Genomic DNA, 16,006 nt, shown 5'->3' with positions numbered 1-16,006 from the left:
TGCAGTGAACATGCAACTAGTACACGAGTGTCGTGTTTAAATTTGGAATTATTCCGGGTTCGTTTGGCATTTTATGCATTAATTGAGTTTCTGGGCATTTAATGTGCATAATTCAAATTTGAACTATAAGCACATGCTCCAATGCACCAAAGTTTGCTGAAAAATCACATGTGTGTCTTTGGGTAAATTTATAGGTCCTATGCAAGAAATGGGAATAAAATTCAAACATCTGAGTGTCGTGGCTCGGCCGGAATGATTGAGAAACTTGGTTTTTTAATTCCTATAAATCCAAAACACGGCTAAAAATCATGAAACTAGGCATGGTGTCATGACATGGCACCAACATATTGCAGTAAATTTTTTGGCCGAATTGGGACAAGATTTGGTGTAAGCTTCTTGCAAACCGGAGCTTCCCTCAAGAAGGCTCCTGGTTCCGAGAGGGAACGTGTCACCTCCGTGTGCGAAACGACATACGTACACTGCCTTCTCCCGCCTTAATTTTTTTTTACACAAGCAGATTAGACCAAATAGAAGTATCATGCTAAATTTTGAAATTACTCCGTGTTCATTTGGCCTTTTTATACATTAATTGAGTTTCTGCGCATTTAATGTGTATAATTCAAATTTGAACTATAAGCACATGCTCCAGTGCACCAAAGTTGTTTGAAAAATCACATGTGTGTCCTTGGGTGAATTTCTAGGTCCCATGCAAGAGATGGGAGTGAAATTCAAACATCTGGGCATCGTGGCTCGGCCGGAAAGATTGAGAAACTTGGTTTTTTAATTTCTGTAATTCCAAAACACGCCTGAAAATCATGAAACTTGGCATGGTGTCATGACATGGCACCGACATGCTGCGGTAATTTTTTTTGCCCGAATTGGGACAAGCTTTGGTGTAAGCTTCTTGCAAACCGGAGCTTCCCTCAAGAAGGCTCGTGGTTCCGATAGGGAACGTGTCACCTCCGTGTGCGAAACGACATACGTACACTGCCTTCTCCCGCCTTAACTTTTTTACACAGCCAGATTAGACCAAATAGAAGTACCGTGCTAAATTTTGGAATTATTCTAGGTTCGTTTGGCCTTTTTTATACATTAATTGAGTTTCTGGGCATTTAATATGCATAATTCAAATTTGAACTACAAGCACATACTCCAGTGCATCAAAGTTGTTTGAAAAATCACATGTGTGACCTTGGGTGAATTTCTAGGTCTCATGCAAGAGATGGGAGTGAAATTCAAACATCTGTGCGTCGTGGCTCGATCGGAAAGATTGAGAAACTTGGTTTTTTAATTCCTGTAATTCCAAAACACGCATAAAAATCATGAAACTTAGCATGGTCTCATGACATGACACCAACATGCTGTGGTAATTTTTCTATCCGATTTGCGAAGGCGCACACATTAACAATCAACAAAGTCATTTTGGAATAAGTGTTTTCACGTTACAAATCGGAAACACAAGTATTATTGAAACCGTGGGCGTTTAACTTACCAATTACGTCCGGCCACGTGTCCCCTTTTTTTATTGGCTAGGAGGTGTCGTGCGGGGTAGCTATTTGAGTACGGGAGGCGTGCGATCAGACCCATGCGCGTGCTCATCGGGAGGAGAGACCTTTTGACCGCTACCCGCCGCGCACCTCCCTCCCAACGTCTCCATTAATGGCGCCCGAGCACCTGTTCTACGGCGTGGCTATATGACTAAGATTTAAGAGAGAGAAATGAAAATCTGAAAAGAAAGTTTTGCATGGATCTTGATGTAAGATTTGACGGACCTATATAGCATCGAATGCGACTTATAGCAAGCATGATGAATATAAGGATGATGACATTGGATAATAATTGTCTTAATTAAAAAAAGCCACATGCGGCAACACCCGATATACACAAGGGCAAAAGAAGAAGGAAGCCACAGCAGGAACTAGTCTCCGCGGCGGGCAACGACGAGCTCTTTCTTGTCCTCAAGATGCTGGTTGAGAGCATCCACGGATTCCTCCACCAGCCTTCTGTGCTCGATGCGCAACATGGCATTCTCGTCCATAAGTTTCTCGACGATGACGCCGGTCCTCTTCAACAAGGCAGTGGTCTGCTCCTGCTGCTCTGCACTTCCGACGATCTTCGCCCTCAGCAGGTCGCACTCGGCCCAAAGCTTCGCATTGCTCTCATTTAGTTGCCGGATGACGTCGGTAGACTGTTCAAACGAGGCTTGTAGGTCATCCTGCAACCTCGCCCACCTGGAGATCTGATCCATCTGCTTGAGGACGAGGGCACGCATGCGCCTGTAAGATTCCTCGCCTACCCGCGAGGCAATTTCCCAGGCCGCCACAGCGTGGGAGGACATCTCTGCTGCATTCGCGATGCGGCGGGACATCTCTTCTGCTTCTGCGGCGCGGTCGGACCAGTCTGCTGCATCGACGGCGCGGCGGGTCCTCCGTGCTGCTTCGGCGGCGCGGCGGGACCTCTCTGCTGCTACGGTCGTGCGGTGGGACATGTTGGCTGCTTTTGCGGCGGCATGACATCTCTCGTACTCCCGCTTCCAGGCTCGCCTCTCCCTGGTGGAAATCTCTCGACCCAGAACTCATGCTGGCCATGGCGGACGCAAGGGAACGATGATGAATGAATTGTTTGTTTTTGAGTTTTTGTGGATGAGGAGTTGAGGAGGAACATGCAGTCATGTTGGAGTGGTAGTATTTATAACCGCGTAGTAATACGCTCCTAAGTGGGAAACCGTTTAGGTTTTTATCGGCGTGAACAGGTTTGCAATTTGGAATGTGACGGGACGCATGCTCAAAATTTATTGACGGTTATAAGTGAGGCACTATTCCCGAAAGGCGTAACGTGGGCACGTACGCCTCCTCGGCCGCGTATGTGGCGTTTGCACCATAGGGTGCACCGCAATAGGCAATTTCAGCACCATCGCGCACGGTTCTTTTAATTAGAATGTGTGTGCCCGTCTAGCGCACACATGTTGATCTATCTAACTGTTCAGTTTGTTGCGGCTAATCGCAAACAGTTTATCCATGTGAAGTGTATGTCATCTATCGCAGACACTTTGATCTGGCTGACCCATTTCTGTTATGTTGCCTAATCGCAAACAGTTAATCCTTCTGAAGCGTATGCCCTCAATCACACACACCTTGATCTGGCTGGCCGTTTTTTTGTGTTGTCTAATCACAAACAGTTCATCCGAGTGAACCGTATGCTGTGTATCGCACACGCCTTCATTTGGCTGCCCATTTCTTTTGTTCCTCCTCATCGCAAACAGTTAATTGAACTGAACGTATGCCCTTCATCGCACACGCAACTAAAACCTGAACCATGTTTGATTGTAGCGACCCGACCTCAGACGGTCAAGTCTCTGTGCTTAAGTGTTATCCCTGGATCGGTATGCTGACACACACAGTACTCGAGGATTTATAATAGAGGTAAATCACATGTATAAAGTAACGTAAATACTATTACCTCAATCCATATAGCGGAAGTAACAAAGGTTGTGGATTCCCATCAACACCAACGGCAAAGTTGAGTGTAGAAATCGTAACTCTAACGTATCACTTACTCGTCGTAAGAATCCTGCAACATGAGATGTTGCAGCCACAAAGGGTCAGTACATTGAATGTACTGGCAAATTCACACCATAGAGGAATGATGAATAATAGCTATCACTACATGCATATCTGGCTGGTGGAGGCTCTATGGTTATCATGCTTTTGTGAAAAGCCAATTTTTCCCTACTGCAAAGGAATATAATTTATTTAACTACAAAGTTGGTTAAAAATATTGAGAAGATTCCTCCAACTCAATCCCAAATTAACATCAATAACCCAACAAATTATTTAAGTAATGTGATGAGATCAATATGATAATCCAAGTACCAGAGACTCAAGATGTCCATAACCGGGGACACGGCTAACCATGATTAGTTTATACACTCTGCAAAGGTTTGCGCACTTTTCCCCACAAGACTCGATCTCCTCCGTTAGATTTCTCACACTACATGGTGTTTGAGAAACGGATGACCGAGACACGGTCTTTCAGAAGCATTAACTCTCTACTCTGGATAGACTATATCACCTACAACCCACTACATCTGCTAGTCTACCTCTTCCAGAGCTTCACGCAACTTAATCAACTATGCCAGATCCCATAATGGCTTCTGGCTACACACAGAAGTTTCTAGCATGAATAATCTTATGATCCCTTTGAGCCTGGGTGGCATTCCATAGGGTGATCACACGGGTCCTCCGAGATCCCCTTGGGCAAACACTGGGTTCTCCAGGTGCCCGGGCAAACCACTGGGTGCTCCAGGATGCCCCTACCATTCCACCCAGATGTGTATTAAAGTAGTCACCTTAAGTTAAACCTTAGTTAACAATAATCTCTCACATCTTTCATGAATTCTCTCAAACCAATCCACGTCTACGTGCATAGCATAGCAGTATAAGCATAACGTAGAAGTAACTCCCAAGGTTTGAATGCAGGACAATAGGTTCCTACCTCATCAACTACTTCCCAATACCCACATGTTATCAATTCCTAACCATGCAATGTTTGAGGGTGAAACTAATACATAAAACTGGGTAATGAAAAGTATGATCAAAGTGTGAACTTGCATGTACTGTTGATGAAGATGATTCGCACTCAAAACTCCTGATAGTTCTACTCATCACACTCCGGTCAATCTATCTTAGGCAAACAATAGTAACCACACATAAGCAATCACTCAAAAGGTCGGAAAGAACGAAGAACAATTCGGAAAGCATCAAAACCAAGAAAATAACTCTTGCAACATAAAACAATTTCTAACAGTACCAAAATTATGTGAATTTGGCCTTATCAGAAAGTTTAGGTCAAGAGCTTCGTTTTGCAAAAAGAATCAACTAAAACGGAGCTACGAAACTCAAGGTACGATCAAACGAAGTTTGAATTCAAATCTGGTCTAATTCAAATTTTTAAACTTTCAAAAACATGGTTAAGTTGGATTACTGGATAGGGGAGATCATAACGAAGAAGTGGGCGTTGGTTTCATCTAATTCTGTCTAACGAGCAAAAAGTAATGACCGGTTGAAGTACAGGGACTAATCTGTGAAGAAAATTTATCAAGAATAGGTCCCTGGCCGAAAACTAAAAAGAAAAAGAAAAATCCTATCGAGCGAACGCTCGCTAACATAACCTAACGAATGACACCGTACGCTGCGAAGACCTAACCTAGCGAACGTTCTCTAAATAACCTAACTAAAATAATAAAACCAGCTAAAAGAAAACCGAAGAAAACCTAAAGAGAAAATAAATCGGATCTAGGGTTTGGTGGTTTTACCGGTTCGGCCGGTTCGGTGAGAAAAACCGTGGCGGCTCCGGCAAAGCGGCGAGCGAGGAGCGAGGCGGGCGGCGGCGCGCGGCTCTGTGGCAGGGCGGCTGCGGCGACGCGAGGCGGCGAGGGGCGAAGGCAGCGCGGGGCAGCGGCAGCGACAAGGTGTGGCGGCGGCACGAGGCGAGGAGAGGCGAGCGGCGGCGGCGGTTGCGCAGGCGACGGCGACTGCGAGGAGGAGCGGGGTCGAGGGCGTGGCTATTTATGGAGGAGGGCGGCCTCGGGAGGCGTGGGGGAGGGGGCAAGGGCAAAGGCGGCGGGGCACGGTGTCCTCGACGGACACGGCGGCGGCGGCGCTGTCGTGCAGCGGCGGGAGTCCTGCTGGAGCTCGGGGACGCGCGGGGCTGGGCTGGCGGGCCGCGGCCTGGTAAACTGGGCCGGCCCGATCCAGCGGAGGGGAAGTTTTTTTATATAAAGATTTTCCAGACAAACAAAAATAAATAAAACAAAATAAACAAAAATACTATATAGGCATATAATATATCAAAATTTTCAGAAAATTATTTCCTACAACCTGAACATTTTTGTAAAGTTAAATAAAATCGAGAAAAATTCAAATGATTCAAAGAGTGCTACTGCCCTACTAAAATCCAATGAAAATCATTTTAAAAATACCAAAATGACTTCAAATTTATTTATCTCCAATTTTCTGATGTAGGGAATCATGTTACCCTATTTTCCATATATTTTTATTTTGGAGAAAAATAATTTGAATAAAACCCAAATAACTTCAAATTAAAAAAATAATTTCAAAAGGACTTCAAATTTTATTCTTTGAAACTCCCAACTCATATTTCATATGTTTTTGAAGAAGTCATTTTATCTTCTCATGAAAATCATTGAGTTGCTTAAAGTTTCTGAATTGGAAAATATTTTCAAATAGAATTCAAATCTTTTCAAAAAACCCTTTCATTTATCTAAATGGAAGAAGTCATGTCATCTTCTCTCCTGGATTTTGTGGTGAAAAGAATTTGAATTCACGGAGAGCATAAAAGCAAAGGTGAAAGTTTGGGAAAGTCATTTCATTCCCTCTCATTTAACTTTCAAAAAGTTTCAAATTTCACTCACTTTCAGTCAATCAATCAAATCTATCTGTTTAATATAACATTCCAAAATTTAGAATTTTGGGATGTTACATTGATGCATCCGTCATCGCAAACGTTTTATACATTTTTGACGGTTTTCGTACAACACCGTTTGCGATTATTACATCGCACACAGTTTCTCGAAGGGTCTCTGATCGTAGTGTCGCGTTAGCAGCATCCTGCAGTAGTGGTAGGATCAGGTTAGTGGAGCAAGAGTGTTCGCAAAGCTAGATTTAAGAAGCGGATATCATCAAATTTGTATCAGACTCGGGGATGAATGGAAAACAACCTTCAAGACAAAGGAAGGGTTTTTTGAATGGCTAGTCATGCCATTTGGACTCTCAAATGCGCCAAGTACCTTTATGCACTTGATGAATCAAGTCATTCAACCCTTCTTATCCCATTTTGGTGTGGTGTATTTTGATGACATATTGATCTATAGCAAGGATGAGGATGAACAGTTTGACCACATTCGGAAGGTGCTACAAGTATTAAGGGAAATGATCTCTATGTCAACTTGAAGAAATGTGTTTTCCTGCAAACACAACTTCTTTTCCTATGATTCGTCATAACATGCAACGGTATTCGTGTTGACGACTCTAAGGTTGAAGCAATCCGAGAATGGCCAACTCCGAAGAACATTTCTGAGGTAAGAAGTTTTCATGGCCTTACAACTTTCTATATGCGATTTGTAAAGAATTTTAGCATTGTCATGGCACCAATTATCAAGTGTCTGAAGAAACAAAAGTTCCAAAGGACAGAAATGACTGAAGGTAGTTTCAGTGAGATCAAGCAAAACCTCTCACAAGCTCCTGTCTTGGTGCTACCTGATTTCAACAAGACTTTTGAGTTGGAGTGTGATGCAAGTGGAGTAGGCATTGAAGCTGATCTATCTCAAGAAAGGAAGCCCATTGTTGTCTTCAGTGAGAAATTAAGCGAAAAAAGGAAGAGATGGGGTACTTATCAGCAAGAATTGTATGTCATTTTCAGAGCTTTGAAAACTTGGGAAGTCTATTTGCTGTCTAAAGAGTTCATTGTTTATAGTGACCATCAATCATTAAAGCATTTTAGAAACCAAAAGAATGTTGATCACATGCTAGCAAGACGGGCAGCATATCTCAAGAGGTTTAACTATCTCACTATGCATAAATCGGGAACAACTAACCGAGTGGCTTATGCTTTGAATCTTCGTGCATGCCCCGTGACTTCTTTTGAGGCTAAACTTCTAGGCATGGATCAAATAAAGGAGTTGTATGGGGATGACGAAGACTTTGGACATGTTTGGGTAAAGCACATTAGGTGATGATTATTTGGTGCGGGATGGCTATCTCTTAAAAAATGATCATTGTGCATCCCAAGGAGTTCTCTGCATGACAAACTAATTAGAGAGCTCCATTCAAGTGATCTTAGTAGCCATGTTGGACGGGAAAAGACTATCGCTAACCTGGAAGCTCGTTCCTTTTGGCCACAACTAAAGAGACATGCTGGAAATTTTGTTCAGTGATGCCCCATAGGTCAAACCTGCAAAGGCCAAGTCCAGAACACAGGGTTATACATGCATTTGCATGTTCGAGTTGCTCCATGGGAGTACATCTCTATGGACTCCACCAAGAACATGACAAGGGAGTGATGTCGTGTTTGTGGTCATGGATAGATTCTCTAAAATGGCTCATTTCATCCCATGTCGCAAGACAACGGATGCTCGTCATGTGGCATACCTATTCTTTCGAGAAGTGGTCAGAATTCATGGAGTTCCAAGGACCATCGTCTCAGACCGTGATAGCAAGTTTCTTCTGCATTTTGGCTCACTTTCTGTAAGCAATTCAACACTGAATTAAAATTTTCTAGCACTGCTCATCCACAAATAGATGGACAAACGGAAGTGGTACGCAAATTTTTGGGTAATTTAATCCGTTGCATTTGTGGAGAAAGAAATGGACAATGGGATTTGGCTTTATCTCTTGCAGAGTTCTCCTACAATAACTCCAAGCATAGATTCATAGGAAGGAGTCCTTTTCCATTATCTACACTAAAGTTTCGATACATGTGGTGGACCTGATGAAGCTACCATCAAAGAGAAACTCAAAATCAGCATTGTCCTTTGCGGATAATTACACTGAGTTATTTGAAGAGATTTGTGATGTTTTGATGGACAAAATCGGAAATATAAACAACTTGCTGACCGCAAAAGGAGACTGAAATCATTCCAAGTCGGTGATAAGGTGATGCTTTACCTCCAAAAAGAGAGGCTGCCTTTAGGTGTTAAAGGGAAGCTTAGGCGGCGAAAGTATGGCCCTTCTCTATTATGAGGAAGATAAATGATAATGCTCATGTGATAGATCTTCCAAGTGACATGGGTATATTCAACACTTTCAACATTGTAGACTTGACTCTCTACCATCCAGAAAAAACACTCTATGAAAAGATAACTCAAGGTCGAGTTCCATACAACCAGAGAAAAATGATGAGGAATAATAGGTGATGAAAATAAAAATAAAATCATATGTCAAATGTGTTTTGCTACTTCTAGATACTTCTATTATAGTCTAGTATTTCTTTTCTTTTCTCAACCCTACCTACTACTCCCTCTGTTCCTTGATATAAGGTGTATAGATTTTTGAGAAAAAGTCCGAAATATAAGGTGTATTGCGTTGCATCACTCGTCTGGATATTGTTTTTAGGGATTTGACTGCATTTCCTTATATTAGGCAAGCTCCTCTATTTTCTCATGTCAATTAGTCAGGTGTAATCTTGCCCAAAACTTGAGAAATTTTCCCTCCACATGCGTTCTTTAATTTCCGTGCCAAAAACTATACACCCTATATTAAGGAACGGAGGGAGTATTTTTTAGAGTCTTCTAGCTAGTAGAATGATGAATCTTAAATAATGTTTTCTGAAGTGTTCTATTTATAAGTAGAAGTATGTGAAGGCTTCTCACAGCCACAAAATAAAGGTCCTCACCTCTAGTTTGCAACAAGACTATATACCGAGAGAGGCGTTTTGGAGGCCAAGCTCCATGGAGGCCTTTATTTTTGAAAATTTCAAATTCAAACTTTTATGTTTCAATTCTGAAAAAAATATGCATGTATGCAAGGATGTAACCCACATGTGTGTAAAAATTCTTGATGAAATACCTTAAGTTTGCGACCTGTACAAAAAAGACAAATTCATGGCTTAGGAGGATGAATACATTATGTGTTAAACAGCCCTAGATTTGTCTTTTTAGCACAGCCCTCATTTCAATGTATTTTGAACTGAAAATTTACACACACATGTGTTATGCCTTCATGTATAGCTATATTTTTTCAGAATTTTTTGAAATGTAAAAATATGAATTTCAATGAATTTCAAATTTGAATTTGGAGGCCCCACTGAGGGATTTCCGCTATGTACCCCACTACCTATTATAGAACTTGGTGTTCTCATTTAAGATTTGGCCCGTCTCCCGTTTCTAAAGTGATATCTAGCACAGTACATTGAAGTTGTTCCTTCAGCACTCATTATAACAGTAAGGTGGAGTTCTTCCTCCACAACCTTGTGCTACTTCATGATCTTCTTATATGGAAGAAATGGACCAGTTTACGGGGGCCTCTCGAGTTAAGTTATGGCCACTTTCAGGAACCGTTGAAGAGGCCTTTTTACCCCCCAACTTGCCGTAAACGGCGATTAGACATAGGGGAGCCGTTGGAGATGCTCTTAGGACGTCAATTTGACTGCAATCTGGCCAAAACCACAGAAGAAAGACTCTTGATTTTTTATTAGAAATGATGGATCCCAATAGGAATAGGAAAGGAGTTGTACGGCTCATCAAAATAACAAGCTAATAATTCAGTGACTAAACAGAGTTTTGAATCCAAAGCAATTTACCAAAGATATTCTTTACAAGCAGAGTCGTACAATGTTACCAAACACGTTACATGAAAAGTGTTTGAGAAGTTTCAATCAATCAGGTTTCCATACACAAACAACAGGAGCAAATCACAGTTCTTTTCCGCCTCGTCGATGAGAGGCACACACCACACAGGCTCTTACCTTTCCCAGCTGACCCAACCATTATCGAGTCATAATACATGACAAAGTCGCTACAAGGATGCAGCTTCGTCAAGCGCTGCTCCTTCAATGTCAGCAACAGTCTTGCTATTGCTATTGTGCACGAGTCCTGCTGTTTTCGGCAGCCCTCACCTGGAGGAAGTATGGATGTGCCTGCATTACACCTTTAAAATTAGAACAGTAACAAATGTAACTCCAAACATGACATCCTCTAAGCAACCGCACTAATCAATCTATCCACAAACCAAATGCTCAAACACATCATGCAGCACCAAGGAGCTGGAGATGAGAAAAGAAAGTATAATTGCATGGTCAAATGGACATTAAGCACGATTGGCTGGGAGCCACTGAACAACCAGTAGAAAACAGTAAGACTTACCATAGCTTCACGTGCGGTGAGCCTATCCTGGTGATCATAGCGCAGAAGCTTATCAAGGAAATCTATGGCCTAAAATGGAGACGAAAAGGCCTCGTTGAGAAACCAGGAACAGGTTACTGCTAGTGAAGTATACTTGAGATATATATGTATTATTGAAAGACCTCAGGGGATACTAGATGCTGGTTGTCTGCATTGATAAACTTCGACCAGGGTTTTCTGCTGTGCCTGTGTGGAAATTATAGAAACTGTAAATTAGATGACAAATAGAGATCTTGCATCAAAATTAGTGCTGGGTGGCAATATACCTTCCAACAAGGGCTTCAAGCTGAGGGTCAAGCTCAATTCTGTACTTGTTCAAATAAGCATTTAGCCCATCTGTTCCAAGTACCTGTGAATACAGGGGCGTGAGTAAAGCTAGTAATTACATGTGAGCATGAGTACAAATTAATCAAAACATTGAGCCAGAACCACTCAGTCACTAAGGTAAATAATAGCAAATGATATATGGCAACTCTAAAGAATATCATATGCCACCAAAAATAATCCTTTTATCAGTTATAACTATCTTTGCAAAGAATAAAAGGAATAAACTTAATAAGCACCTTTGCAATTTTAACAAGTTGATCATGGTTGTCATGGCCATAGAAAAATGGTTCCTTGCGGAATATCTGCAACCAACAATACATGATTCATAAGATCATCACCAGTTGAACAAAAGTACAAAAGAAAGCTATCAATAATATCAACTGTACTATCATGGCAGTCATACCATTCCAGCAAACATGCAGCCAAGACTCCACATGTCCAAAGAGTAGTCGTAATCTTGTAAGTCAACAAGAAGCTCAGGTCCCTTGAAGTACCTAAATCCCAGTGAAAAAGGAAATGTCAGCAAATATTTTGAAAATGATCATATGGAAATATTTGGAATATGCAAGTTACATAATGGAGCATTAACTACTGTACGAAGCAAATCATTCACCACATCACTCATTCTGTTCATGTGTATTATGACGTTAAGATTTCTACAAATGAAAACAAATATTACCAAAAGAAATACCCTTTCCACATAAAATGTTGATTTAAATAAACTAATTTTGGCTGTGTATTGCCTCACAAATGACCAGAAGAAGACCAATTGTTGGGAAGTGCACAAGCAAATAAGGTTATTTGGTATCAATAAGTAGGTTTAAGATAATTAATAGCAACAGCGTATTTCTATGTACCTACCTTGATGCAACACGAACGTTATACTCCTTTCCAGGATGGTAGAATTCAGCAAGGCCCCAGTCTATTAACCGGAGTTTTCGAAGCTCGTGATCTATCATAACATTGTGAGGCTTCACATCTCGGTGCATAATGCCTTGTGAATGGCAGTAATCCAAAGCCTGCACACGAAAATAGAAACTGTGATAAATCATAACTAGAATATAGGATACGAAACATCTAGGTCCAGCAATCAAATTAACAGCAACTTGTCTTGGTCTCCTCAAAAGAGGAAAAAACACTGACTGGTGTGGTTGCTTATTAGCATTGATAAGGGATTATTCATTCCTTACTATCACAAATATCATCCACGAACACAAGAAAGGGTCCTAGGAAATGAGTCTAGCCAGATGTTCAAACTAGACAGTTACACATGTAAGTATTTAATGTATCTTCAAGGCTTTATCAGAAGAGCAAAAAAAGTTTTAGATGTTTTAACAATCAGTGTTCTTGGCAATATTACATCAACAGAAACTTGGGAAAGATTCATACCTTCAGTAACTCATAGATATAGTAGCGAATGTCATAATCTGTCAATGTCGGATATAGCACTTTGAAATCTGTGTTATTGATGTATTCAAAGATCAAGCTTGGTGTTTTTGAATGCTGATCCCTGACAATATCAAGCAGCTTCACAATATTTGGACCTCCACAGAGATTCTGTAGTATTTTGATCTCTCTTTTGATCTGGATAAGCATGACAAACGTGAAAAAACTAAAATCATAGTTAAACCGTGACCACATAAGGCACAGATAAGTTACCTTCTTCTTCTTCACAGGCTTCAGGATCTTAATAACACATTTCTCATTATTGTTGACGTTGATACCTTCAAAGACTTCACTGTATTTGCCCCTTCCAACTTTCCGCACAACTTCATAGTCATCCTGCTCACTGATTGAAAAACATCATAACAGTCAGAACTCATCGCTGGATGTACTGGTCCATTAGGACATTCTGTAATTTAACAATCACATGATATCTTTCAGAGGGACCAGAAGTAACAAATAACCACACCATTCAAACCAAAATGGTAAGTGTATTATCCTTGTGGGGGGCAGGGATACTTGCAGCTGGCATGCTAAAAGTAATCAGTTTTGATTGTTCCAGGCATAGGATTTTCTTTTCCTGTTTGTATGATGGAGAACGAAGAGAAAACACCTAACTATTTTAAAGAGATCTCATGACACTTTTGGGGTATTGTTACATCAAAATAAATGAGTACATATATTTTTCGTGCAAGACAAAGGTCAAATTACCCAACTTCTACAAACTGATGCTTCATACTTGAGTTCTATCCTTTTTCATTATATATAAAAATAAGAGGGCAACAAAACCCCATGTCAAGCTCAAGGGAGGACAAAAAAATGTCTGGGTCCCAATGAGAAGTTACACAAAGGCGTAGCTTGTTACAATTTCAAATATAGTTGCATATCACTGTATTTATTACACATATACTAATTTACAAATCAAGGTACTCCAACAGCGTAGATAGTTCAGTGGAGCCTTATTTATCTCATGTTGCTGAGCAGAATTATCAATTCAACAGAAACAGAACAGGAGTAAATTCTCTTCAGCATAGGCCTTAATGTAAATGTTGTTTTTACTTGGAACAGCTGCTTTGAGATTAAAATGATATGATAATTTTTGGAAAACACAACCATATATTATCTGAAAAACTAGTGATAACACGAAATAATCAGTCCAGCTCAATCAACAAAGTGTGACACTAATAGAGCAGCACGCTTTCCAAGAAGGGGAAAACACACAAACTAGCAACTGTTCAAAACAATAAAATTAGAACATATAGAGGTCATGGACAGTGTTCGTTCCACTTGGGTGCTGGTGTTTTAGTCCAAGGCAAGTTCAAGTGCCCAATTTGCCAATTCAGCAAAATATTTGGACAGGGAGAATATTGCTCGTAAATGAGCACGGGTGACAGAATCTGACATTTTGGTTCGGGTGCTCAATTTGTGGAAAGTTAATGAAAGTCCACTAAGATGTACAAAACTATGAATAATCTGCCAAAGTCCCAGACGCATAATTTCGTACTGAACTACCAAAAGTATCACGAAACAGTGAGATCGAGTAAGTGACTACTGAAGTCGGATATATTGTAGCGAAGCAATCAAGCAACTGCCGGAATTATCTGAGCAAGCACATCTGGCAACTCCCTCTCTCAATCTACAACACGCGGGCCCTCTCTAACCGCACGGCACAGTCACGCTCGTGCCTGACAAGACCTCCGAAGACGCATCGAGAAGTCGAAGCGCCATTGTATGTAGTCCCTGAACTGCCTTGCAACGAACAGACGAAAAAGATCCACGACACGCAGATGCGCCACGGGAACGAAAAGAAAAAAAAAAGAACTTGAGAGTTAGGGCGAGGTTGGCTACGGGCGGATTCGACTCACCCCCACTGGACGGCGAGGGCCTCGTAATCCCAGTACTCCTTGGGGCGCACCACGTTAACGTCGGCGTAGACCCTGGCCTTTGACATGGCTGAAGACGATCCGGATCCCGCAGGCGGGCGACGGATCAGAGAGAGGGGAGGGCTCGGAGGAGTTTGGTGCTTTCTCGGCGGCGCGTCCGTCAAGCGGACATCGCCGGCGGCGAGATGGCGCTAGGGTTTCAACAAGTACGATTTGGTTTTCCTGAGAAACATGTTTTTGGGGATGTTGTTTTGGGGATGTAGGTGGGGGGCGTGCGAGAAGCGCGGTCAGTGCAACTGACAGGTGGGTCCATGGGGGTGCGCGAAAGGAGCTCGTGTTGGGACCCAACTGGCAAGTGTATCGTGGGCCCAATCCAAGCTAAGGGTTAAAAACGCTCTTATATATTATTAGGGCATCTTCAAGACGGACCCACAAACTGCCCCCCGTCTGGACTGTGCGAGACATCTAACGTGGGATTGTATTGGTCCACGGGGTAACCCAGATGCAGTTTCTATCGCAAAACTGAGACAAAAGTGGGGAAGCTTTGCGGGAGTCCGGACGCGCGAAATATAGGAATCCGACCCCATGCCCACCCAAAACCTTTCCGGACCCCGCGAGTCCATCATCCTCATTTTCTCTTCTGCCTTCTTTCTCTCTTGTCGTCGTTGCCGCTCCACCACCTCTGCCACCACGCCACCCCTAACGAAAATATGCGTCTCCGTCACCTCCAACGCTCCAACAGGCCTCCACCCCGCTTCTCCTCCGTCTCCGTTCAACCCTATCCTTTGACCGCCCCGCCAGGTACCATCCGCTACTATTATTCTCACCATGCCCGGCAACTGTTTGATGTATCGCCGGAGCTGAAAACAGGTGTCCCTTCTTCTTTCTAGCAATGGATTTCGATTTGGAGTACATATACAAGAAGTATGTTAAGTCGTTCGATGGCTCGTCGGACGAGGAGTACACCGATGAGATAGCGATGATGTAGGCGGTCCTTTAAGATGCGGAGCGTGTGGAGGAGCATGTTCTCAATTTCCAAGGGCTCGATCAAGGGTCATCGAGTGCTCAGCCGCAACACGGTGCGCGGCCATTTCACACTGATGGTCGACTACTTTGCCCCTGATGTCTGGTCCTACGATGACTACATCCTGAAGAAGGACGTCGTGAAAACAATTGGCTTCTCTGGTTATCAGAAGTGCACGATCACACTCTAGATGCTTGCATATGGCACGGCCATTGATTCGTGGGACGAGTACCTACGGATTTCTGAGAGCACATGTGGAGATGCCATTGTCAGGTTTGCAACTACCTTGGTCGAGGTGTTCGGACCTCAGTACCTGAGAGAAACAGCGGTGGCAAACACCGAGAGGTTCCTTGCAATCTCAGAAGCAAGAGGGTGGCTAGGCTTGCTTGGATCTCTTGACTGCGTGCATTG

General features: G+C 42.4%; 1 protein-coding gene across 2 annotated transcripts; it reads right to left on the bottom strand.

Annotated features, from left to right (window-relative positions):
* Positions 1–10,286: 10,286 nt before the first annotated feature.
* Positions 10,287–14,863, bottom strand: LOC125537493 (casein kinase II subunit alpha-2). Of its 2 annotated transcripts, XM_048700808.2 has the most exons (10): positions 14,554–14,863; positions 12,905–13,034; positions 12,635–12,829; positions 12,107–12,264; positions 11,649–11,739; positions 11,482–11,547; positions 11,185–11,267; positions 11,041–11,104; positions 10,880–10,948; positions 10,287–10,653 (listed from the first exon to the last, which is right to left on the bottom strand). In XM_048700808.2, exons 1-10 carry the CDS (start codon positions 14,637–14,639, stop codon positions 10,594–10,596), a joined length of 1,002 nt encoding a protein of 333 aa, XP_048556765.1. In that variant the 5' UTR covers positions 14,640–14,863; the 3' UTR covers positions 10,287–10,593. The 2 variants fall into 2 exon arrangements, with proteins under 2 accessions (XP_048556765.1, XP_087400133.1); XM_087544007.1 differs by having other exon boundaries at positions 12,635–13,034.
* Positions 14,864–16,006: the final 1,143 nt, after the last annotated feature.

The sequence above is a fragment of the Triticum urartu genome, chromosome 2A, assembly GCF_056163025.1.
Source record: "Triticum urartu cultivar PI428250 chromosome 2A, HENAU_Tu73, whole genome shotgun sequence".
Classification (NCBI taxonomy): Eukaryota; Viridiplantae; Streptophyta; class Magnoliopsida; order Poales; family Poaceae; genus Triticum; species Triticum urartu.
Note: the sequence above shows the minus strand (reverse complement) of the source record. Positions and strands in the feature narration are given on the sequence as shown.

Excerpts from the sequence above, each read along its gene's own strand:
- LOC125537493 (XM_087544007.1), bottom strand. The coding sequence starts at position 14,639 with ATGTCAAAGGCCAGGGTCTACGCCGACGTTAACGTGGTGCGCCCCAAG. Across the intron at positions 11,740-12,106 it reads AACGTTCGTGTTGCATCAAG|GTACTTCAAGGGACCTGAGC; the intron begins GTAGGTACATAG and ends ACTGGGATTTAG. Across the intron at positions 11,105-11,184 it reads CTTGAAGCCCTTGTTGGAAG|GCACAGCAGAAAACCCTGGT; the intron begins GTATATTGCCAC and ends ATTTCCACACAG.